Source organism: Lacerta agilis, chromosome 1 (assembly GCF_009819535.1).
Source record: "Lacerta agilis isolate rLacAgi1 chromosome 1, rLacAgi1.pri, whole genome shotgun sequence".
Lineage (NCBI taxonomy): Eukaryota > Metazoa > Chordata > Lepidosauria > Squamata > Lacertidae > Lacerta > Lacerta agilis.
In genome coordinates, this window is record NC_046312.1 from 121,733,306 (window position 1) to 121,760,414 (window position 27,109).

General features: G+C 42.4%; 1 protein-coding gene across 2 annotated transcripts in view; it reads left to right on the forward strand.

Moving 5' to 3' along the window:
* PLCL1 (phospholipase C like 1 (inactive)) overlaps window positions 1–27,109 on the forward strand; it is a 181,917-nt gene that overhangs the window by 117,971 nt on the left and 36,837 nt on the right. The window contains exons 1-2 of one of the 2 annotated variants that reach the window (XM_033169271.1): window positions 21,460–21,494; window positions 23,749–26,220. In XM_033169271.1, coding sequence (XP_033025162.1) covers window positions 23,800–26,220 — 2,421 coding nt within the window. In that variant the 5' untranslated portion in view covers window positions 21,460–21,494; window positions 23,749–23,799. Of the gene's footprint in view, window positions 1–21,459; window positions 21,495–23,748; window positions 26,221–27,109 lie in introns of those variants that run through there. The other variant, XM_033169263.1, reaches the window with a different exon arrangement.

The following is a 27,109-nucleotide window of genomic DNA, read 5'->3' on the forward strand; positions in this document are numbered from 1 at the left end:
ATCTTCAGACAAATCTGAGAGGCTGCTTATAAGTGCAGAACCTTTGAGAGAATCGAAAGAGATAAATTCACCGAAGAATATATTGCCATTCGTTTTTCCCTTGTAGGCACTGAATATCCTGTTGCTTGCTTGAATGTTGTAGTTTAACAGAGGGAAAGGGAGAAAGAGATGGTTGAAAATACGTTACAACAGAAGTAAGCACTGCATGTTTCCCTGAGTTTTGAGGTTTGACATGGGCTAGGGTTAGCCAGATGGCGCTCATACTTCTTCATTTCTTAGGCACAGTGATAAAATAGTGACTGAGATATATGGGGCCTTTCATATCCATGATTCTTTGGGCATCCATTTTGAGCTGAAGGGCTTGGCATTTCCTGAGAGAACCTCCCTTACCAGTCACTAAAGTTGCTAGATTGTAATTGTAAGAATGAATGAGTTTGGCTTGGTGGCATTCAGTCAATGGGATTGTGTGTTGTTGCATTTTGAGACAGATGAACTATGACATTATGGGGGAAGATCCCACTTCAAATAAGAGGCTATCTAGCATCCCTGCAACCATTTTAAAAATGTGTTTGCACCATTTTGAAGTTGACATGGTTCAGTGGACATCAGTGGAAATTCCCATGTTGGGTAATCAACATCGAGGATCAGCCAGGACTCAGGGGCCAAATTAAATATGTGGCAGCTCTGTGTGATCTGCTCCAGTCACATAGAGGGAATGATTTACTGTGTATCTGTATTAATCACAGCACAGGGGTGTTCAGGAGAGGCGTACAGAACCTCTTCCCTGCAGCTCTTCTCCTTGAGAACCTTTCATCCAGCTGAGGTCACTTCTGGATCAGAGTTTGGCTGAGGAAATAAGCACTTGGGGAAAAAGAAGCCATGAGAAGGAATGCTCCTCTTTGCAGTGAACATCGGGTCCTCATCCCACCTCCACCCCCTCTCTTTCTACGTAGCTTGAACGCACACAGTTGCTGCTCCCTTGGCTGTGCTTTGCTGCTCTTGATGGTGAGCTACTTGAGCCCATAGTTGAGGGGAAAAGGGGACCGTATTGTTCTCATGGGTCACAGCTTCTAGGCATCCCATTGGTTTCTCGTGTGGTCTAGTGTAATGAATTAGATCTAAGTTAGGGGCTGTTCACAGACCCTCAGTGTTTTATAGGAGTTAATGGGCTCCCCAGTTTGAGTGGCAGATACCCCTTGGGAGGCGGGACATTGCGCTCTTTAAAAGGAGGGAGGAGCCGTTAGTGTGAGGAGAGTGGTGACTGGAAGAAGGAGGGTGTGGGGTCAGGTTAGGTTTAGGTTAGGTTAGGTTAGGATTGTTGAAGATGTGTATATGTTGTTGAAAGGAAGAATTTACACTGTTAAGAAACTAAGCTTATGAACCATTACTGAAACCGTTATGTTCTGTAAGAAATAAAGATCTCTTGTTGAGCTAAGAAAAGATCGTCATTCTTTTGGTCCAGCGAGTTATATAGGCTCTTGAGGAGGGGAACTCAGGGAAAGGACAAAACTAACCTGAAAGGCGATAGTTTGTGTCTTGGAGTTCCCTCAGGAGGGGCTAGTGGGCGGAAACCCTGGTATTGCCACAGAGTTGCTAAGAGGGCTTAGCCAACTGATATAGTGAGGGGATCTAATAAAGAGAGACCCCGAACTGTAGGCAAAGGAGAGGTTAACCCCTGAAGCAGAGGATATAACTGGCCACGGCCGCTGGACAGGAAAACTCCAGTTACTAAGAAATTCCCAGATTATTAATAAAAGGGAAGGGCAATAACAGACGGACCTCAGAGGGACAGGTGGGGTGCATTGTAATTTGACCCAGAACACCTGATTAAAAATTCACTTCGTAACGAGGGGAGAGTCTGAAGTGGAGGTTCGTCGCATCTAGATGCTTCTGGATGAGGAATATATAGCATAGTAAGCTGTTTTGTACCAAGCTTAGACCATTGGTTCATCTAGCTTAGTACTGGTAGCACCTGTCCAAGATTTTAGGTGGGGTTTCTCCTTGCCTTCTCTGGAGATGTTGGGGGTTGAACCTAGGAACATCTGCATGTAATGAATAATGGCAAATTCAGGCAGATGTTCTGCCACTCAGTTATGACACTTCCCTCTGTCTCTGCTTTCCTCCTCCTCCTGCCTACCTGCCAGTTTCTTCACAGCTGATTGCTTTCCTTGCATGCTCAGCCCTCTGGGTGGTTTTCTGGGTTCAGACACTGCTTTATGCTGACTGCCTTTGGATTGGCCCTCCTATGGATCTGCTCCAGCTCTGGCCCCAACTCTCCTCGGACATCCACTTTAGCTTTTTGAATGCTCAACTGCTGCAGCACAGCACTGATGACCACATACAGGACATCTCTGTATTTGTTGCCATCGCTTAATGTCAGGCTAAATTATTGGCCACCAGTTTGCTGAAACGATTGAATAAAGCTCAAAATACCTTCCAATGGTAACTTTGATGTTTAACTTTATATATAGAAATAAAAGAGTTTTGATGAGTTGCTGCTAAATCTTTACAGTAGCTTATCTTGGATGCCATGGTGGCAACAAACAAATATGACAGTAATATATTGATACAAGAGAAAACTTATTTTTTGGGGGGGTTGCATTTACAGTAAATGTAAAGCAAATAACAGATAATGAAGTGAAGCCTCTGGTCTAGTAAAATCAGTAGACGTTACAGTAAAAAAAGAAGAAATTGTAAATCCTTTTTCTACCAGTTCCCTTGAGAATGGTTGTGATGGAGATGATAGAGTTAGGCATAATCCCTGTTCTGTGGAGTTATTGTTTCCTGTAATTGCTTTCTCTTTGCTAGTATCGGTTCACATGCCAATTTTGTTAAGCTAGGAAACAGAGAAGCACCTTGGGTCTAAGGCCAATAACTGGAAGCCTTTTCCAATTGCTGAGCTTCAAATAAGAATAAAATTAAATGAAGTGAACATAAAAGACCTCCAATATTTGTGGGAATAGGCACATTGCATGAAAACACCCATTTTACAGAGTGTGATTTACTTCTGTGCTAACCAGAGGTTTCTAGGAATATGGAGAAAGTACTATACATGTGGTCTTTTGTGGCATATGCTTGTAGATGATGCCTTCCCAGAGCAGATTGCTAAACATTCAAAAACGGGAGATGTAGCAGTTACAGGAGACTTCAACTTTCTCAATATCTGTTGGAACTCAAACTCTACCAAAATTGTAAGGTTCAACAAATTCCTTCATTGCCTCACTGACAGTTTTATTTCCCAGAAGGTGGAAGAAGCAACAAGGGGATTATCTATCCTGGAACTGGTCCTCACTAACAGGGAGGAAGTGATCAACAAAGTGGAAGTACTCAGAAACTTGGGAGGAAGTGATCATGTCCTCCTGGGACATGATACAAAGGCAAGGGAAAGCTGAGTGTATTCAGACATGCACTCTCGACTTGAAGAAAGCCAATTTCAAAAAGCTTAAGGAGGCACTGGGTGAGATCCCATGATCAGAAATACTGAATGAGAAAGGAGTGGGAGTTGGATGGGATGGGAGTTTTTTTTAAAAAGATGGATGGGAGTTTTTTTTAAGGTGAAATATTGAATGCAGGGGTGCCATATGGCAGTGTTTTTCAACCACTGTTCCGCGGCACACTAGTGTGCCGCGAGATGTTGCCTGGTGTGCCGTGGGAAAATTACTTTATATATAGTCAATATAGGCACAGAGTTAATTTTTTTAACATTTTCTAATGGTGGTGTGCCTCGTGATTTTTTTTCATGAAACAAGTGTGCCTTTGCCCAAAAAAGGTTGAAAAACACTGCCATATGGGGTGGCCAAAGGCTCCCCCCAAATTTTCAAGAAGCGGGCTGGCCCCTCAAAATTCCACGGTGACTGTGCACACATGCTGTGTGATGTGCTCACCTCATGCTGTGGGTCATGCTCACGTCACTTGCTGTTTGCAAGCAATTTCCCCTGATATAATCCATTTTTGTATGTTATTTTCATTAATAATTTCATTTTTCTGCACACTTCCCCCTAACATATGCATTTATATAAGCACTGTTTGGTAGGAGAACAGCATTGCAAAATTCAGAGAAGAGCGAATTTTGAAGGCTGGCTGAGTTTCAGTTCTTGTATAGTTTCAGAAAGTGCTAATTAGGTAGTCAAAACAAAATAAAAAATAAAAAATCCTTCCAGTAGCACCTTAGAGACCAACTAAGTTTGTTCTTGGTATGAGCTTTCGTGTGCATGCACACTTCTTCAGTTAACTGATTTTTGATTTTGTTTTGACTACGGCAGACCAGCACGGCTACCTACCTGTAACTAATTACCGTAGGTAGGTTTGCTTCAAATGCAAACTGAATTGAATTTTACCCCCCCCCCCCTTCCTACTTATTTCTTATAAGAAGGACCCATTCTGGATCAGAGTATAGGTCCACCTGGTCCAGCATTCTGTTTCCAGAATGCCAGACACCTCTGGAAGTTCATAAGCAGGGCCATCTTTTCCTGTCTTTCTCTGGCAGATGGCATTTAAAGGCATACAGTTTCTATACATGCACACTGCTTTCCAACCTACTATGAGAGGGAAGCGAGTCTCCATGTGTCCTTTTGCTGCCCAGGTAAAAAGTAACATCTGACCTAACTCAGTTCAGTACTGGATTCTTCCTGAACCCATCTTTCTACTTTGAGAGGGAGAGGTAATTGGGTTCAGAAAGTTCTCAAACATGGGCATGATAAATTACATTTGGTACAAGTGCTTCCAAAAATAGTGGGCAAGATGGAACAACAATACGTATAGTAGAAGAAACACACACAGGAATGTGCATGAATATTCATGCAGACTTTAAAATAATAATAATCACAAACCGGTGGACAAATGGGGGCAAACTGAATTTAAGTTTGTAAAATATTAGAATATAGAAATATGGAAAGATATAAGATATTAGAAACCGAGATGGGCCAACTCCTTCCCTCCCTAAGTTACCTTGAACTCAGTTGTGACTAGGAGATTTAAGAGCACTTTAAGTGTTTTATCTTGTGAATTAATGCAAATGGTGGCTGACATTTTAAAAGGTTTCTGAATAATCCACTGCTGGTCTGAACTTTAGCACAGATGTTGAGCACTGTGTACAGAGACTGCTGAGAATGAAAATGTTAATAAACACACTCCTACACAAATAAGCTGCTTGCTGCGAGACGGTCTCAACTGCACAGCCCTCCTGAGTTTCAGCGGTAGCCTTGCAAGGACATTTTGCCCCCACAGATGATCTTCGTGAGGCCAGTGTGTAGGAAAGGATGGGAAGGGTTCGTGGGAAAAATGTGTGATGCACTCCCATTGACTCCTAGTGGGATTGTTACTTTTTGCACAGGAACTTTGAACCTTTTGTTTAAAGAATTCAAGGATGGAAAGGCCTAAGGAACTGCCGGGGGGGGGGGGTTGAAAGGAAGAAATTAACTCTCTTTACAGGAGAGATTACAGTGGCATAGCAATAGCATGAGGAGCAGGCAGTTTATGTTAAATGTTCATTTCCACGTTTTACTTTTCCTGCTGTTTTTAAATTGAGCAGTGATGGAACTTAGAGAACAATGTGAATTGTAAGTAGTACAGTAGATATACACAAATAGCATTGGTTGAATGGCAAGTGAGGGATAGGCGGGAGAGGCTTTGGGCAGATAAAGTTAGTGGCTGAGAAATTGGGCACCAGATGATACAGATCTTAATTCCATCTGTTTTGAGTTCATTTAAAATTATGGCCAGGGTGGAAACAGAAGCACCGACTCATATGCTCAGCCCATTTGCATTTTTGTTTATTTATTTATTCTGGAGACTTTTGAGATCGGACTTACATAATGTGGATATGTGGAACATCTTGCCTCCAAGGGTGTTGTTTGTACATTTATTTTTTATTATTAATAATATAAAAATGTAATAAAGCCCTTTGTAATAAAGTACAGCCTAGGCCAGCCTTCCTCAACCTATTGCCCTCTAGATGTTTTGGACTACAACTCCCATCAGCCTTAGACAAAAAAAAAATCTGGAGGGCACCAATTTGAGGGAAGGCTGGCCTAGGTTAAAGCTGGAATAGCCAACATGGCATCGTTCCGATGTCATTGAACTACAGTTCCCATCAGCCCCAGCCAGCCTGGCCAATGGTAAGGAATAACTGGAGTTGTTGTCCATGGACACCTGGAGATTACTGTGTTGGCTACTGAATGCCTGTCTTCTGTAATTAAACTCATGGATGTCCTGCAGACTTTGACTTCTAAGATGCAAGAGAGTAGAATTGGATTGAATGGTATACAGTACTGAATGACAAAATAAATAAATGTATAAATGCTTGAGCATAGTTTTCATTTTTCTCCCCTGTTGGGGTTGGATTTTGATTTATTGCTGTAAAATTCATAATAATCCATATAGGACTATACGAAAGCAAAATAGTCTGTGCCAGCACATAACCTAATATTCGCATTAAGTTGAATACTGTTTGGCATGGTATATGCTGGTCTGTTGACATAGATAATAACAATACCACTCTTCTCCAATCTGGTGTTTTCTAGATGTTTGGGACTCCATGATGGTCATGGCTGTAGGAGTTGTAGTTCAAAACTTGTGGTGAGCGCTAGGTTGAGGGAATTATAGACATATAATACCTACATGCATATCTCTTACACACACACACACACACACACACACACACACAAAAGCAGTATTGTTGTCAGGAAGCTCAATAAAGCATAAAGCCTTATGTTGATATAGGTGAATGTGTGCTCTTGAGGTCTATGACCTAAACCTATGACCTAGGTAAATGTATTAGATTAATTATAATTTCATGAGCCTTCTGTCAAGGATAATAGTTATTGCTGAGCTGACAAAGCATAATTTTGATTTATGAGCAAATTATTTCTGTTAATAGGCTCATTCTGTTTTGTCTGTCTAGGACCTTGACGCAGAACTGTTTACATACTTTCATTATAACAAATACTGCATTTTAGAGCAAATCTCAAAGCACTTCTGAGAGTAGGAACTTTCCCAAAGTGATCAGGGCTTGCACCAAGAAGCCCTTGAAGGGGTCAGAGAATAGAGAAGATACACTAGGGTTATACTTCTGCCAATAAAAGACTTATTAAAACCTGTCATTCTTCCCATAATGTTTTTTTGCAGACTAGAATTCAACATATTTGATTTCCCACCCCCATTAGGGGGTCCTCCCCCTTCTCCTGACATTTTTACAAATCTGTAGTAGAGTACAGCTCTTTTTTTCTGAAAATTACCTTAAGTTTCCATATTGACTCTATACTTGGAGTGAATAGAGACATTTTGAAGTGATGCAGCCCAGGGAGTTAACAGCACCAGGTGATTCTCCTGGTGGGATGTAACAGCTCCCATTAATATCCCAACAAGTAAAAGGAGAGTCCCCTACATCTGTGTTCCAAAATCCATTTGAAAAAAACAGTTCTGCCATAAATCGAGACAGTGTGGTGTGATGTGGTTTGTTAGAGTTGGACTAGGACTTCCTTAGGACAGAAGGGTCCTGTGTTGAAATCCCCACTCAGCCATGAAGCTCACTGGGTGACCATGGGCTAGTCATTATCAGCCTAACCTACCTCGAAGGGTGGTTGTGACTGTAAATCGAGGGGGGGGGGAGATCATTGAATGATACTTGGGCTATATGCTAAAATACAATAATAAGTAAACTAACAAGAAATGTTGGTAAACATGTTCCAGAGTAAGGACTGTATATTCAAGATAACCAACATGGTTCCCTTCAGATTTTTGGACTACAATTCCCATCATTCCTGGCTATTGGCCATGCTAGCTGGGGCTGATGGGAGTTGTAGTTTGCAACACCTGGAGGATCCCTCCATCTCTGGTATAATCTGTGCTATGCCTTGTGGGCAGTAAATTACTGTTCTAGAGTAATAAAGGTAAAGGGACCCCTGACCAAATGGTCCAGTCGTGTCCGACTCTGGGGTTGCGGCGCTCATCTCGCGTTACTGGCCGAGGGAGCCGGCGTACAGCTTCCGGGTCTTGTGGCCAGCATGACAAAGCCGCTTCTGGTGAACCAGAGCAGCGCACGGAAACGCCGTTTACTTTCCCGCTGGAGCGGTACCTATTTATCTACTTGCACTTTGACGTGCTTTCAAACTGCTAGGTGGGCAGGAGCAGGGACCGAGCAACAGGAGCTCACCCCGCCGTGTGTAATTGAGGAGGATTTTAAAATTGTTATCTTTTTTTTAAGTGCAGGGTTTGTTAGACTTTAAAGGAAACTTGGGAGACCGGCTCTAGATCATGTTCAAACTGCTCAACATGTTCAAATGTTAGGCTGCATTCAATGTAGAATCTCTGGCACGTTAGACCTTTTCTGCTCCTTTGTCATTCAGAAAATGCGCCTGCAAGTAAATTTATCCTGTCATTGATTAGTCAGTTCTCTTGGGATGCTGGTTAATGGCACATAAGTAATGCACTTGTAGTAGAGCTGTGTTAATTTGGTGTGAATCACTAACCTTTGCTTCCAATCAGTGTCAAGGAAATTATATAGCTTTTTATTACAGAGGGTCAGAGAGTAGCTATATTCTCTGTGTGGTTCACCACCACCCCTTATTCCTTTGTTGAAAGAGTAATAACAAAAGCACAGTGCTAATTTCCTAACGAGTTAAGCATGAACCTTCTGCAGCTTCTACTAGACCACAGTTAATGTTTAGAGATCATTTAGCTACCCATCTATATTATGGTTTTATTATGTTCTTTGTTATAGTAGCTAAAGCCCATTAAATGAAGAGGACACACCTTAGATGAACCCAAGTGCATATGTGCATATACATCACTCACTGATCTCATAAATACTTTACCTGTAGCGGAGTGGAGCTATTTTCTCATGGTGACATCTTGTAACCAGGGAACTGCTGTTGGACTCCTATCATCCCTGACCATTGGCCATGCTGGCTGGGGCTGATGGGAGATGGAAGTCCAACAACATCTGAAGAGCCACAGGTTCCCCATCTCTCTCCTATACCACTGCAAGCACCTTAAATAGCAGGGTGATGTTGGTGGAGCCAGTTCTGTGTGTCCTTCCCACACAGTTGCTCCCCAACACAGGAGGGATGATGTTGACTGGGCAACACATGTTTTTGGACACACCCATGTGGTTGATGTTTTGCAGCAGTGGAACAATATCAGCAAGTTGTGAAGTACTGAAGTATTGTCTGAATCACATTCATGTGCGAGTCAGTGCTTACTGTAAGGTCAAGAAGAAAAGTTGCCCTTGCCAAATGAGGTGAGACAGACAAGAGTTTATTTTGGTTTCAGGCACCCCATTTATGGAACTCCCTTCCCATAGAATCTTGCCTGGCACCTGTACTGGGCCCTTTCCTTGACAGTGCATCTTTGAGTTACACGTGTTTAGTGCATCATTAATCTTTGACACTAATTAATTCCTATGCTGTTCTTTGGCTAGTTTTATTCTGATGTAATGTTGGTTTCTGAAAGGTTTACAGTGCCTGTACTGATAATTGTTTTTAGCATATGTCTTGATGTTATCTGATTGTACATTTTTATTTTATTGATTCATGGCTTTTGAAAACCATCCAAAGGACTTTGTTGATGGACAGCATAAAAATGTCATGAATAAATGAATAAATATCTCATCAAGGAGTAAACAACTCCCTCTCAATTTCTTCCCTCCACCCCCTACACCAGGCATCGCCAAACTTCGGCCCTCCAGATGTTTTGGACTACAATTCCCATCATCCCTGCCCACTGGTCCTGTTAGTTAAGGATCATGGGAGTTGTAGGCCAAAACATCTGGGGATGCCTGCCCTACATACTTGATTTGTGAGAGGGTTATGTAGCCTGTGGAACATGGTGCAGGAAATATGGAGGGAGTACATACAGCATGGTTACAACAATAGCTAAAGCAAGCCAACAAGATATGCCATAGGCCAGATCCTTATCAAGAATTGCTTTGTGAGTCATCTTTGATAGGTAGGTGGGGCCACCCAGCTGCCAACATTGTGAAGCCATTATGACATCACATGATTGACAGATAGGCAGGGCAGCTCACCAGTCAAAATCCTCTTCACTCCAGTATTAAAGCAGGAGGGTGGGGGTGGGGCTTGCAAAAGCCCTTGTGAGCCTCTTCCCCTATAAGATTGGAGCAGGATTGGGAAAGTGGTGGGGGAAAGATTTGCAATCTGTGTCTGATCTGGGTCTTCGAGATCTCTCCTCCTTTGCATTAACTATCCCATTCTTCAACAATGTTTCTAACATCCTCTAGGGAATTTACCAATTTCGGGATTGTAGTTATAGGCAAATTATTTTAACAGACTATTTAGCATATTTTTCCATGTATAAGGCTAGGTTTTTTGTTTTTTTTAACCAAAAAATTAGGTTTGAAATTGGGGCTCGTCTTATACACGGGTAGTGCTGAGGGGTGTTTTCTGAATTTGGAGTCCTCAAAAATAGGGGGCGTCTTATACACGGGGGCGTCTTATACACGGAAACATACGGCAGTTCATTATATTATTAATCCAAGGCATGTCTATGTAAAAATAATTTTGGAAGGTTGAGCGGCTCTCAAAATGCAAGCCTAATGGGTAATTTCAAGGGATACAAAACATTGCTTTAGCTTTTATAAACCACCCACTGTGGCTTGATTTCGTGATGTCTTCTTTGTTTTCGTGATCTATTTTCCCCCTTTAAAATGAGCCTGGTGAAAGGCAATTTGGAGAATGTACTTCATTTTCTATGAGGCTTCCCCCTGAAAAGCTTATTTATTCTAGTGAATAAAACACCTTCTTCCTTCTGCAGGAGATCATTAGTGCTGATGAGATTAGAGATTTATATCTATGGGTCCAAGTCGTTAGTCATAATTTAATCAACACATTTGAAACTGTTTCCCCTTGTAAAACTCCATGGCTTTATGTAATCTGTCAGGTTTATCGAGAAACATGTCTTTAGTATTTTTCTAGTTTAAGCATAATGAACTGCAGAGCAGGATACATCATCAGCGCAATCTGGGGGATATTTTATTTCCATCTGCACCAAGATAAATTGGGGAGGGAGATGCAGTTGACTGAGGGTCCCTGGGTCTAAAGTCACTTTCCCTTTCTCTTGTGCAAGGTGAGGAAGATAGATAGATAGATAGATAGATATTATTACAGCCATTGGCCCATTGCGCACGATTTTCCAAACAACATATATATACTTAGCCTTTCTACTTAGAACTTCGAAAGGACTTTAAAATAACAGACTAAGCTATAAATTGACAACATAAAACATCACCCCCTATTTATAAAATTATAAAAACATCAATTAAGGTAACACATAATTACATCCTGAGTCATGATTTAAAAGGAATGTCCAATCCGCTCAGAAGTCCGTTTTTCTTCTTTTGGGATAGGATGGTGATCAGAAATCTGGCAACCGCAAGTGATCTTAGAGGGTCTTCATCATTCAGTAGGTATCTCAGTTTGGCTTCGTTCGAGTCATCGGCAATTCCCTTTAAATATGGAGCAAGAAACTTACTCCTGGACGATGAGTGAAGAGCACAATCAAAGATTATGTGATACAACGATTCTGGTGCTCTGCAATTACAGTCACATAAGAGCGATATTTGTCCATTGGAGAATCAATTAAGGGAAAAATGATAGTGCCAAAAAGCCCGGGTTCTTTTTTCCAAGGCTTATTGTTATGTGCATGCAAAGTTTAAGCAACGACCCAGCTGAGTTCAGATTGTTAGATTTGAGCAGATATAGAGTCACACTGACATCCACATGACACAACTGGCATGTGTCCAAGTGCTTCATCTGAACAGGGTTGTGGACTGCAGAACAAGGTCCGTTGTGAGCCCAGTGGAATGTACAATTTTATATTTCGACTTTATCTGGCATTTTTACAACCTGTGAGCTTCAGAATTCAAATCAAATTATCAGGTTGGCTTGTTAGGACTATCTATTTTTGTAGATGAAATAAATCATACCTGTTCTTGGCAAACGACAAGTATGGGAAGGTTACCATATCTCAGCAACAATGTGAAAGGTTATCAGTTCTCATTCTTCAGGACCCTGAAACACATTCTTAGGACAGTTTGCTTCAATAATTCATTCTTGGGCATTAGAATTTCCATCCATCAAAGGGCACCCTAGAGTTCTCTTTGGTGCTCTTTAACGTTAGTTAAGCAAATGCCACCTTTTTGGATCTTTTTTAGCTTGCCATTTAAAACAAGTTCAAAATGTGTGTGTCTGCTGTGCACTCCTCTAGTTATGGAAGGACTGTTGCATACCTCGTAATAGAGCATCTGCTTCACACACCCCAGAGGAGGATATGGGTTCATGAAAAGAAGTGAAACTAAATCCAAAGATGTTCTTCTGCTTGTGCAGAAGCATAATAATGCCTCTAGTTCAGGGTTTGGGAACCTGTGGCTGTCCAGATGCTGGTAGACTTTAGATCCCATCATGCCTGGCTATTGGACTTGCTGGCTGGGGGCTGATGGGAGTTGGAGTCTGGCAGCATCTGGAGGTGTTCATGTTAAATGTTCAGTAAACACACAAGCAGGGCAGGGCACAGAGGGACAAACATGACAGCACTGCCCCTTTTGCTGTTCCCATTGCACTCCAGATTGTGGGTGATGTTCTTCTCAACAGGGACCCTTTGACCTCATGGAGGCTCCACACATGATTTAGAACCCTGATTGTCACTAGCACAGGAGGCTCTCACTCTCCAACCCATGGAAGGTGATGAGAACATTGACAGGGGGCTAGAGGGTAGAGCTAGTGCATTTGTCCCCTCAGCCCTCACTTGTCCTTACTTAATACTTACCTAAAGATGGCAGAAATCCGGTCCTGCCAGTGTTGTGACATTGCACACCCTGTAGGGACTTTGGATCTGTGAGATGGCGAGATGCATCAACTTTACATTGAACTCCACCTGCTCATTTAATTTTGTGCACTGTTAAGCAATAGCCCTATACACACTTACCTGGGAGTGCAGCCTCAATGAATGAACTAGGCCTTAGCATCTGAGCATCTGGCATGTGTTTTTAGTAGCTAACAGCTTGGGAATCGATTAATGGGGCATATCACAGCTGTAGGGGCTTTTTCTAAACCACAGCAGTCTTGGTTCAGGCCTGGTGCACACAGATACCAAAGGGCTTTGTGTTAAAGATTCAGAAAACCAAGCCTGGGTTGCAGAAATGGCATATAAAGGGTGGGTTGCCTCTAGAAGGCAGATGCTGGAAACCTTTTGGAAAAAAATATGGAACCCATTCCTAGATTATTTGGATCAGTTCTCAGTGTTCTTTATTGTCACCATCGATCAGCACACAGACCCCGTCTACTCCTCCCAGGCTCTTTTAATAAGATAAAATGTAGCTTACCTATATTCGAACCGAGCAGTCATCTGGGTTTTCAGTCCAACTTCATCTTCAGATGTGAGAAACCTGTAGGGCAGAACAACAAAGAGGAAATTAGTCCATAGCTGCTAATAAACAAATACAGATTTGAGGGCTGCAGGAGGAAATGGACAGACATGTCCTTAGAGAACAATTTGCTGATAGTGCCTGCAGGGTTTGATCTTAGTGGAGCAAGTAGTAAGCTTCTGAAAATCTCTACTGCATAGGTTGCTCATCAGATTTATGAGCCTTCCATGAGTAATTAAATGTATAACAATAAAAAATACACTTTGCAAATAAAAATGGAATGATAATCAGTATGTACGGTATTCTAGAACAACATCTCTTTAAAAGAAAGAATTGTTTAATTTTTTTTGGCTATAAACGTTAAATGGAATGTTACAGTGTCTAGATCTTTATCTTTGATTAGCTGTTTATTGGATGGTCAGCAAAACACATTCCAGAAGCATGCATGCATTAATAATAGCTACTCTCCAGTGGGGTACATAAAGTTAAAGCAGAAAACAATTTCTGGCAAGTAATAATAATCAGTGTTTCTTTCCTAGAAAAATAGGTGCCGGTACTCATCATGAAGTTGTTACAGTAAGTGTCACACTTTTTAACCCAAAAAAGAGAGAAGTGCTGAAAAGAAGCACTGATAATAATAATCATGGTTGAAGCAACTGATCCTTTTTAATAAATATTTTTTAGCTTCCAAAACAAAAACAAAAACAAGTAGGTAAAAGGGATATTTTTAGAAAAAGCACCCCTCCTCTGCAATAATTAATGCAGTTCTTACTGTGCCATTGAGCACGATCCAGATGTTTTCTCTCAAGATAATGCTGCGCACATTGAATGTGCCCAGCCACACTCAAACCACAGTCTTTTCTTGCTGGGAAAATACAACTTCCTTTCCACATAAAACTGTGTGGGTACTGTTGTCTGACAGTGCTTGCTGTGTGAATCATCTTTCAGACATTACCTGGTTGGAATCAAGGAATGACAATGTGCTGATCACCCACCTACAAAGAAGAGTTTGGATTTGATATCCCGCTTTTCACTACCTGAAGGAGTCTCAAAGCGGCTCACATTCTCCTTTCCCTTCCTCCCCCACAACAAACACTCTGTGAGGTGAGTGGGACTGAGAGACTTCAAAGAAGTGTGACTAGCCCAAGGTCACCCAGCAGCTGCATGTGGAGGAGCGGAGACACGAACCCGGTTCCCCAGATTACGAGTCTACCACTCTTAACCACTATACCACACTGGCTCTCTACAATAGCTATAATGCTTGAAGCCATGGCTCTCTACAATAGCACACTGGCTCTCTACAATAGCTATAATGCTTGAAGCCATGCTTTGTCCCAATTACCATTGTATATATGGACAAGTGAGTTGCTTTTACAGACGGTTTTGTCTTCTTACTTACCCTTGTTGCCTCCCCAGGTAGAGCTGGGAATGTTTACTTGCCTGAAACCCTGGTAATGTGTCCCACCTGTTCCTTTTCTTCATGTTCATCTCACCAAGGAGAGCAGATACTGTATAAAAGCCCATAATTACCCTTCTTATATCCTTCTCTTTCACACACTGTGTTCCTCCGTTGCTCCGTTATCATTATTTTTAGCCACGTGCTGCTTTCTTTGCTTCTTTTTAAAATATCAGCTGCTTATTTGATACACCCCTTTAACAGCAACTCTGCATCACTGCTGACATTTAATTTTCAGCTAAAGCGTTTTAATTAAAATCTGACATCATTTGGCGAGGTAAATGAAAGTGGACTGGAATTACACTTGCAGATTGGACTGGCGTGAATTTATGTATCGGTTTCAGGGAAATTGACATCACATTAATTCTAATAGCAGCAATAAACTGGATAGGAAATAGGCATTCTGAGTGGGGGTGGGGGAGTTTAATGGATTTCTGAGAACATTATAGACCAATTATATTACAACACGATCACTACACCTAGGGTTGCCATGCATCCTTAGGTTACAGAGGACAGTTGTCTGTATGAAGACCTGCCAGAGAAAGTCTTCTCTTTGAAGGCACCCTGCTTTTGGAGGCATACGGTATCTGAAGGGCCGTCAAGTCCAAGTCTGCTTTAGAGATGAAGAACCCCAAGAAAGGAGAGCAAGAGAGGCCTTGAAGGTGCCTGCCAACATTTTCATACCTGCACAGTAGACTGAACAGGCACACGGGCAACCCATCTACAGCCTTCACCAGTTTGGTGAATGGTCTTGGGTTTCTGTTTCAATAGTCATGATTTATAAATTTGCAGCAATACATATAAATCAGTATCTGCATTTTTTTGTAAAAAATAAAAAAGCAGATTAGTGTCTTCTTTTGCTCTCTTTTCTGGTGAAACTTTTCCTCTTTTTTAGAAATTTTGTAAGTGGTCACCCTATCAAATGTGGATTATTCATCCATATCAGCCCCATTTGATAACATTTGATGTCAGCTGAATGTGTTGAAGCGTTCCTTCATATTCATGAACACAATCTTAATTGAAAGATGCCGATCAAGGTCAGTGGCAGCCCATACAAAAATCTGAGTGGTATCATCTAATTTGTCTAACACACACACACACACACACACACACACACATTGTTAAAGCAGAAAATGCAATCCATAGATAATTGCCATTGTAAGAGAGCTGATCGATGGTATGATGAAACCAAACCATGTTTGCCAGGGTCTCAGGAGTAGGCAGCACAGTGCCTTTCAGATATTGCTTGACTTCAGTTCCCATCGTCCCTGACTGTCCAAAAACATCTGGAGGGAACCATGTCTGCCACTCCTGCCCCACTGCACGAGAGCCATTTGTTTGTAAGCAGGTTCTGTAAGTCTGGATCAGCATTTAAATGATCCAACAGTGGTGGGGGGCTAAGGGTCTTCCCAACAGTCTCCCCCCCCTCTCCTTCTGGACAGGATGCTTCTTCCACAGCTGGGATTCCCTACATACGACTCTCCACACATTTACTTTGGGTTCATTAAATGCTGACCCAGTCACGCTGGAGCTGCTTACAGAAGAGGGGCCTCTCCTCACAGCTAGGGTAACATTTAATGGGGTGCTGAGTCATTGCTTTATCATCACTGATAAAAGTGCTGAGGAATCTGTAGGAGATCTATGTTGCATTAGCAAAATGAATTTTTAAAAGACCGATCTGCTTACAAAATTTCCCATTTGAAATACTCCCCAGATGTCAGGGTTCCAAATGACTTGTTCTTTTGTATTGAGCAGCAGCAACAAATGAGTCATTTATCCTTCGCCTATTTGCAGTCTCCAGACTTGGTTCAGGCTATAACTCGCTACAGTTTTTAGCCCCTTTCCCACCCTCCCTTACAGGTCTACCAGTGTGCAATTTTCATCACGATTGCTTTTGGTGCCATGATTTAATCAATGTGCACCATGTTATAATGTGTTGGTAGCTAGCACAAAAGGGGAAAAGTTACCTTATGTCTCATTCTGGAGGCAGAAATCTCTCCTGCTGTTGCTGCTCTGCTGCCAGAAATCAGGGGAATCTTTGGATCCACTAGATGCAAAGTCATAACTTTCTCTGGACCCCCCTGCCCACCCACCGGCAAACAGGTGGGAAAAAAGAGTAAAATGATGGGGAACGAAGGGGGCAGGATCCTGGAAAGCTCTCCCCCACCACCACCTTATTTCCCTGCAAGTATGAACCCAGCAGGACTTAGGAAGTGGCAGTAGATCCACCACAGATTCTCTTTCTCTCACCCCTTTAGGATTGCTCTTGTAAACAGCAATAGTTAAAGCAATGCAGGTCACCCCATATTAAAAAGTCATAGAGTAGAGGGCTTGGTGGTTTATTGAAAGGCCAGTAGAGGAGGGATGGCCCAAGATGTTTTAGCACCTGGGGTGAACCACAAATGCCCCCACCCCCTGGCCAGGGAAGAAGGGGTGAATGAAGACCTATATCTGGAACAAGAGGAAAATAAAGATCTACATCTGGAACAGTAGCGGGGAGGGTAGAGGAATCAAACCAATCTTATCCAATGGGTGAAGTGGGAATGAAAGGCTGTTGCAGAGGGAAAGGGGCCCCACTCTGAATCATGCTGGGGGGGGGCAGAGCCCAGGATTCCCTAAAGGGCAGCCGCTCTGTTTCTTCCCCAGGGGTGGAAGAAGGCCAGCAGTGCCTCCTATTCACCAAGAGACTGCTGTAGAGGTGGCATGGGAGGGAAAGGTTCTGAGGTGGTGGCAGATCCTGCATCCTTGGAGTCCTACGGCAGCAAGAGCAGCAATGGGCCATGTATTCCTTAAAAGAGGCATTCTCTGCTGCGAAGGGGATGTCTCTTCTAAGATGGTCCCTTCTGTTTACAGGTTTCCTTGAAGGACAGTGACCGTAGCTCAATGCTGAGCATGCAGAAAGTCCCAAGTTCAACCCCCAGCCCAGCATCTCCAGGTAGGGTAGGGAGGGACGCCTTTTTGAAACCCTGGAGAGCTACCCAGTGCAGACATTACTGAGTTAGTTGGAGCAATGGTTTGACTCCTATGTTCACTAAAGTCAGGAGACTGAAATGTGTCCAATGCTGCAATCCTATATACAGTGGTACCTCGGTTTAAGAACAGTCCTGTTTACGAACGATTCGGTTTACTAACTCCGCAAAACCGGGAGTACAGTGGTACCCCGCTAGACGAATGCCTCGCTAGACGAAAAACTCGCTAGATGAAAGGCATTCGCTAGCGGAAGGCTGTCTCGCAAGACAAATTTTTCAATGGGCTTGCCTCGCAAGACGAAAAATTTTCGCGATTTTTTTTTTGTCAAACTGCTCTTCCCCCGTTGGTGCTTCGCAAGACGAAATTTTCGCTATACGACAGCACTCGCAGAACGAATTAATTTCGTCTTGCGAGGCACCACTGTAGTGTTCTGGTTTGCGAACTTTACTTCGGTCTACAAATGGAAACTGAACGGTGGAAGGGCACCGGTGGTGGGAGGCCTCATTAGGGAAAGCGTGCCTTGGTTTAAGAACGGTTTTGGTTTAAGAATGGACTTCAGGAACGGATTAAGTTCGTAAACTGAGGTACCACTGTACTGATTTACCTGGAATGAAGTTCCTTAGAGCTCTATGAGTTTTTTATTTCTTTAGGCACATGTAGGATTGCATTGTACTTTTGAAGCGAAGACCCATAACACCTGTAGTTTCTCTTCAGGTTGTAAGCCGATAGAAACTCAGAGGGGAAAATTCTTGAATTTATTCTGTATTTTTACTGGAAATTGTTGTGGCAGCAGAACTTCTTCAAGGGCTTACATTTAAACCATGTGTTGAAAGGATCTTTGAGAGCCACCCTATAATCAGCTGCATTCAATTATACTTGGCATCTAGACTTTTGTATTAGCGTTGTGATAGATTACAATATGAAAATCTTGGAACAAATAAAACGTGTTTCTGAGCTGTAGGGATAATGGTAGGGTTGACCTAATGTACTGGTTTAATTGGCTTTCTCCTTATTTTAATCCTAATTGTCATTGAGCTGTAACAGATTGATGGGTGAAGCAAATTATCCTGCTGTAAAAAATATCCATTGATACTGTAGCAGGAGACCTTTTTTAAGTACTGGAAGCTTAGAAGTCTGTTTTGCTTTTTTCCAGACTGCTTGGTGACTCTTCCTCTTCTTTACTTCCCTCTCAGGTAACTGTGTGAGCTGTGGATGGCACCTTATGTCAGAGTTCATCTACACACCGTATAACATTGTGTTGAGAAATACATGGGAGGGTGAAAATAGAACATAATGACATTGGCCTTCTCACTTAGAGGAACTTTTGGTGCTCCAGATGTTGCTGTACTACAACTCCCACCAGCCCAGCAAGCATGGCCAGTGACCAGGGGTGATGGGAGTTGTAGTACAGCTGCATCTGGAGGGCCAAAAGTTCCCCTTGTCTGATCTAGAATAATAGAAATGAATGTTTTTGTTTGTTTTCTAAGAGCATAGATGCAGAGCAGTATTGAAGAGACTTCTCAGTGGGCACCGCTTCATTCCCATTATGTCCGATGTTCAGCTGTGAGTGCTGTCGCTTATGTTTCCAAAATGTCACCACCCACGCTCAAGCCTAATGAGAACTGGGCATGCTCAGTCGCCACAGAACGCTGACTGCATATGGAGAGAATGAGCAGAAAAGAGGGTGACATGTGTAAAGAATTCAAAGTGAAGTGTGGTTTGGGATTTTTTTACATTTTTATTTTGTCTTGTAGTGGTATTTTTAGCTCCGTCATTTCGGCATATAGCCAAACGCATTATCCCCTCCCCTCCTTGCCCCCTTCACGCCAGGTGTGGAGGTTTAAGTGGTACTTGAAGCCTACAATTTTGTCCTGAATGTACTACAGATCATTCTAATATTTTAGTATCCAAGGGAGATACCAATATTTACAAATAGAGGGTGTGAAAGGGCAAGCTTAAGGTTTTAATTTGCTCAAGCAGCTAGGACAGAAATTTATTTTTAAAAATTTAAAGCTCCCAAATTGTTATGCCTTTACCCAATATTTGATATTTTAAATAGATGTTTTGGTCCAAAAATAAAGAATTATGTCAACTATTTTCACATTTGTTTATATTTTGTTCCTGTGTTACATTCATCACCAATCAAAGGACAAAGGAGAGCACAGGCTTGCATAAAATTTGCATATGGAAATAATTGCTAAAAAATAAATAGAAATACAATACATCTCACCATAGTGAAGGAAACTGTAACCAGGTTCCTGCATAGTTAGCACAGTTCCAGGTGCTAACTGTTAATGGGCGACTTCAGGGTCCCTGTTTTCCCTTCCCTGTTTCTGCTTTAGGACTTGGACTGGAGAACTCTTCAAATAGATGACCGTCCTCTGTAGAGTAGGACATATGGACACACTTTTAAAGAATGTCTTCATGATTACCATTGGACTTGATTGTGAGCTGAAATGAGGCCAGGACTTCTTCTAGCTACAATATGATTGGGCTACTGTAATGAATTTTACATGGGACTGCTTGTAAAGATGATTTGGAAGCGCCAATTAATTCAGAATTCAGCTGCAAAAGTTCTGTCTGGTATGGGTTAGTGAAGCCATTATACACCAGTTCCAGGTATTTTACAAGGAAGTTCCTTTCACATTCACATCCATCCATTCATGGTCTCCTATCATCCTCTAATTCTGTGCTCAAATTACAAATGAAAGGGTGGATAATGATGTCTGTTCTCTGATTCCAAATAGTGCTCTCTTCCTAAATAGTAGCCAAAGTGGGCAGGGCAGGGCTTTCTCTGTATTTTAAACATTTATCAAGTTTCATCTCAGAATCTACTAAGTCAGAATTCTTTCCACTAGAATGTACAGTCTAGGATAAAATCCAATTCTAGTTTTCGGTTTGGCACTCTGTTTAGTTATTGTTTTAACTGGGTTTTGTAAGTTATCTTGAGGGGTGCCCTCAAGGTGCTGAAGTGTGGGTTACAAATATTTAAACAAATAGCTGCATTAAAGCTGCAGTCATGAATTCTATCAGCTTCTGGCTGGGTACCGAGTGTTCTTTTTGTGCTTGATTGGCTGGCCTTAAGTTCTGACCAATAGGAAGGCAAGGTAGATATGCCATTTTGCCCACCCAGGTTGCCAGGGAACACAACAGCAAAGTGCTTAAATGTTGAGTTCTCTGAAATCGTTGACTGCTTGTATCCATTCTAGCAGCTCATCATCACAGTCTGTGGCCTCTTCTACCACATCCGGGGGCTCATCATCACAGTCTGTGGATGCTCCTACCCTGGCTGAAGGCGCATCATCACAGTCTATGGCTGCTACTACCCTGTCTGGAGGCTCATCCTCGCAGTCTGTAGCTCCTTGCAGCCAATCTCAGAGCTCATCGACGCAGTCTGTGGCTGTTCCTGCCCCATCTGGAGGCTCATCCTCACAGTCTATGACTGCTCATACCCAATCTCAGGACTCACTGCCGCAGCCCGTTGCCACTCCTACCCCATCTGAAGGCTCAGCGTCAGACCCCGTTGCCACTCCTACCCCACCTGGAGGTGCATTGACACAAACTTTGGCTGCTTCTGCTGCCCCATATGGAGGCACTACGTCACAATTTTTGACCGTTCCTTCCCCAGTCGGAATCCTACCGTCACAACTTTTGACTGTTCCTGCCGAAGGCATATCACTGGAGAAAGAGGCAAGACTGGAATTGAGGGGTTGGGAAACAGTAATGAGTAAATGGGTCAGGATGCGCGTAAGTGAGTGGAGTGAGAAGACCTGGAGCTTGAGCACACCGTTGTTTTGCCCCTTGGATCTGTTCCTGTTTGCCTCTGCTCTTTCTGTCTCATTCACACTTACCGTATATTCCGGCGTATAAGACGACTGGGCGTATAAGACGACCCCCAACTTTTCCAGTTAAAATATAGACTTTGAGATATACTCGACCACAGATTTTCCACCCGGCGTATAAGACGACCCCAGACTTTTGAGAAGATTTTCCTGGATTAAAAAGTAGCCTTATACGCCAGAATATACTGTAGGTCTTCAAGCTCTGTGCGTACTTCTGCGCATTAATTTTACTCGCACTGACTGGTTCTCTCTTTCCTTCTCTAATTCTCTCTGTGCCATTCTGTCTGAGGCCTTTCTGTTGACACATAGTGAAACTCCTGTGTCAAAGTCAGTGGATTCTCACAATGCTTTAACATTTCTAAGGTGTTTATTTTCTGGTTAACCATTTGAACATGGGAAGATTTTACATTGGGGGAGCAGGATTGTAAGCCTCCAGATGTTTTGGAGCTGCAGCCCCTATCCTCCCTGACCATTGGCCATGTGCTGCGGTTGATGGGAGTTGGGAGTCCAGCAACATCTTCAGGCAAACCACTACCTCTAAAGGTTCCATATCTGCTGAGCATTCTCAAAACTGTTACTCAGAGACTGTTAATAGATGAGTTCTAAAGCCTGGACTTGCCTGGTTTTCACAATAGACATATGCTACCCAGTGCCTACATAGAAGTCATATTTAATGGGGGCCATTGTGTTTTTCAAGGGGGCATTTGTTGTGGGTCATTGATGCCCACATTTCTGGATTTTGAAATGACAACTGGACTCTCTTTACTCTTACTTTCTATTATTGTTGGTTAGTTCAGTAGCATTGCTTGGATTCCACTTCTATTTAAAAATCTTTGTAAGTAAAAAAAAATACTTTGCATGTTGATGGACGTTAGAGTTGTGGGTCAGCAGTGGTATGGACCAGTGCTATTCCCCCCCCCCCTTAAAAATGTTAGGATTACTCTCAATTTTACTGAAGAAAATCACCACTTTATAGTTCAGGAAAAATAAATACAGTAAATGAACAAAAGTACAAAGATTCACAAAATGTTTAGGGGTATGCGTACCCCTGCGTTGTCGTCCCCCCGAAAAAAGCACTGGTATGGACAAACTTTTGTGTAGAATGGATTGTGGCTGGACCACAGAAATGAGACATGAGAATATGCCATGTAACAAATGTGAACCAGCTTTTAGATAGGGGATATAATTTTGTGGTTTTCTTTTGTTCATCCTTCAGGATGCAGAGCAGAATTAAAGTGGTTTGATAATGTTGGTTTTTGTCTTGATCACCTTCGTTTAACTCACCCCTTTGGTTGCTGTTATGCTGATAGTTATGCTACAAAAAAATCTGTTAGTCTTTAAATTGCCACAAGACTCTTTGTTTTTGTACTTTGTACTTTGTACTTGATGGCAGCCATGCCACAGCCGGCCCTCCTGTTGGACAGAGTGAGGTAGCTTGCTTGAGGCAGAAAATGTGAAGAGTGTAGGGAGAGTAATATCAAGGTATTAAAAGCACTGGGCTGTGTGTGCCCTGCACACATCCTTCAAACTGGTTCTCTGCCCTCAAGTGTGGTGAAGAACACTGTCCAATTGCCAGTGTTGAAGTAGGAGCATGCGCCAGACTACGGTTGCCATATTTCAAACAGTGAATCTGGACAGAAAGGTTGTTGAGCTTTTTTCCCCCCCTGCCAAAGTTGTTGAGCTTCTTTTAGTTTTGCCCAAAGTTGTTGAGCTTTTTGGGTAAAATTGCCGTTTCTGAGCTATTTTTATGGAAATACGGCAAAAATGGCACTGCCAACATGGGTTGTCATACACCTGGATTTTCCCGGACATTGCCCAATTGCTGACCAGACACTGGTGCTGACTGCAGCATTTCAGTTGTATTCAGGAATATCCGGACGTATGGCAATCCTATATGAGCTTCTGTTGAGGGGTAAAGGATCGTTTTGTCATTCACCTCTTGCAAAATAGTTTATACCAGCCCATGTGCAGTTTAATGGATGAATGTTATTTAATCAGTCACTTGTTGAGTGTGACCATTCTACTTAACATGTCATTTCTTTTCCTACCATTTGATCTGAAGGGCATTAATTGTGTTTTGTTTTTTTTAAATTGTGTTGCAGGATCCTGCAAATCAAAAATGTGGACGCAAGAAAACAGTGTCCTTCAGCAGCATGCCATCGGAAAAGAAAATAAGCAGCGCCAACGATTGCATCAGCTTCATGCAGGCTGGTTGTGAACTGAAGAAAGTCCGACCAAACTCCCGTATTTATAATCGTTTTTTTACCCTGGACACCGACTCACAAGCGCTTCGCTGGGAACCATCTAAGAAAGATCCTGACAAGGCCAAACTTGAAATTTCCGCTGTGAAAGAGGTCCGGTTAGGGAAAAACACAGAAACATTCAGAAACAATGGGCTAGCAGATCAAATTTCCGAAGACTGTGCCTTCTCTATAATTCATGGGGAGAATTATGAGTCACTGGATCTTGTTGCCAATTCAGCAGACGTGACCAACATTTGGGTGTCAGGTTTGAGGTACCTGGTTTCCCGTGCCAAACAGTGCCTGGATTTGATAGAAGGTAGCCAGGATACTCCACGTTTTGTATGGCTAAAGTCTGTGTTTGAAGCCGCAGATGTTGATGGTAATGGGATCATGTTGGAAGACACAGCTGTAGAATTAATAAAGCGGCTGAACCCTGCCTTAAAGGAGTCAAAGATCAGGTTAAAATTTAAGGAAATCCAGAGAAGCAAAGAGAAACTAACGACCCGTGTAACAAAAGAGGAATTTTGCGAAGCATATATTGAGCTTTGCACTAGACCTGAAGTTTATTTTTTGCTGGTGCAAATATCTAAAAACAAAGAATACTTAGATGTCAATGACCTTGTGCTTTTTTTAGAAGCTGAGCAAGGGGTGGCACAAGCAACTGAAGAAATGTGTCTTGATATTATTCAAAGGTATGAATTTTCGGAGGAAGGGCGGTTGCAGGGTTTTCTGGCAATTGATGGATTTACTCAGTATTTGCTGTCCCCGGAATGTGATATTTTTGACCCTGCACATAAAAATGTTGTCCAAGATATGACCCAGCCTTTATCACATTACTATATCAATTCATCTCACAATACTTACCTAATAGAAGACCAGGTGCGAGGGCCAGCTGATATTAATGGCTATGTCAGGGCACTGAAGATGAGCTGTCGATGTATTGAGCTAGATGTGTGTGATGGTCCAGATAAGGAGCCCATCATCTGCAATCGTAACAGCATGACGTCACCTCTATCTTTTCAGTGTGTCATTGAGGTGATCAACAAATTTGCCTTTGTTTCATCACAGTACCCTCTTATTCTTTGCTTGGGAAACTACTGTTCCATACAGCAGCAGAAGGTTATGGTTGAACAGATGAAGAAGGTTTTTAGAAACAGGCTCTATACCGATATGCCACTGCAGTCAGAAACATACCTCCCATCTCCAGAGAAACTGAAAATGAAGATTATCATCAAAGGGAAGAAACTGCCTGATGATGAGGATTTATTAGAGGGAGAAGTCAGTGATGAAGACGAAGAAGCTGAAATATCTCGAAGAATGTCTGAAGTGTCTGTGGAGACGCCCAAGATGACTTGGTTATGCAAGGAGCTGTCTGACCTGGTATCTATATGCAGAGCTGTCAGATTCAAAGATTTTGGGCACTCAATGAAAAGTCAGAATTACTGGGAAATCTGTTCCTTTAGCGAAGCAGAGGCTAGCAGAATTGCAAATGAGTGTCCGGAGAACTTTGTAAATTACAATAAGAAATTTCTGTCTCGAATATACCCTAGTGCAATGAGAATAGATTCCAGTAACTTAAATCCGCAGGATTTTTGGAACTGTGGTTGCCAGATAGTGGCCATGAATTATCAAACGCCAGGGCCGATGATGGATCTACATACTGGTTGGTTTCTACAAAACGGGGGGTGCGGTTATGTTCTTCGACCTTCTGTTATGCGAGAAGAAGTTTCGTATTTCAGTGCGAATACCAAGGGCATAGTTCCAGGGGCCTCTCCTCAAGTTCTGCATGTCAAAATCATCAGTGGGCAGAACTTTCCAAAGCCAAAAGGAGCCTGCGCCAAGGGGGATGTCATAGATCCTTATGTGTTCCTAGAAGTCCATGGCATTCCTGCAGACTGTACAGAACAGAGAACTAAAACCGTTCAGCAAAACAGTGACAACCCCATTTTTGACGAGAGCTTTGAGTTTGAGATAAACCTACCAGAGCTTGCCATGATCCGTTTTGTTGTGCTGGATGATGATTACATTGGAGATGAGTTCATAGGCCAATGTGCTATCCCCCTAGAATGTATACAGCCCGGCTATCGGCACATACCTTTGCGCTCCTTTGTTGGAGACCTTATGGAGCATGTTACGCTTTTTGTGCACATTGCAATAACTAACCGAAGTGGTGGAGGGAAGGCCCATAAACGCAGCCTGACCGCAAGAATAGGGATGAAAACAAGAGACTATACCATGCTGCGGAACACAAGTCTTAAGATTGTAGATGACATCTTCAAACCAGCGATACATCCATTAAAAGAGGCAACTGACATGCGGGAAAATATGCAGGTAATGAAACGTACCATTTCATTCTTTTCATTTGTTTTAGAACTTGATTTAACCAGCTATTTAAATCAACAGAACTGCTAATGATATTTTCCTAATGGGGGGATCTTATAGCAAAGGATGCAACACCCCATTAGTAAATAATGTTGTAGCTCACTCAAATTGTATTCTTTCGGTGTCGTTGCATGCACAGTCCACAAGACCCTGCCTCTCAAGTGTCAATGAGCTGAACCTTATGTTAGGATGTCCTCTGCATCCCTTGTAACCTGAAGTTCCCAACTTCAACCATGCTATCCTTGTCCTTCTGGATTTCTCTTCAACAGCCTTTTGGTCTACAGCTCCCACCATCCCTGATTGTTGGCCATGCTTGTTGAGGTTGAAGGGAGTTGTAGCTGAAACATCTGTAGGACAGCAGATTGAGCAAGGTTGCTTCAAGAGGGATCTTCCAGAGGTGGCAAGGCAGTCGGATTGCATGCCTGCCCCCACTGCACATACTGTCATCATCTGTGACTCAGGCCGTGCAGCTGTACACATAAATGCCAGATTCCTATGACCTTCTCTTTGCTGTCGTCGTCCTCACCCGAAGAAGGATTGAAGAAACCATATGCAAGCGTAAACAAATGCATATGTGTATGCAGTAATTAATACATGACCACATACTTTCAGTGTATGTTTGTATGTACACACAGACTTGATGATGCAGCCCAGTACCAAAGACATGCTAAAATCCATTGTAGTCCCTGCACACTAAGAACAGCATTCTTGTGTACACCAGATTTGGCACTGAAAGAAGTTAGAAGTCAGAGTTTAAATGTCTGTTTCATGAAATGTTACAGGACTAGTAGTCTACTTTCTTCTGTTAATAGGAATGTTCTTCAATACATTAAAATTT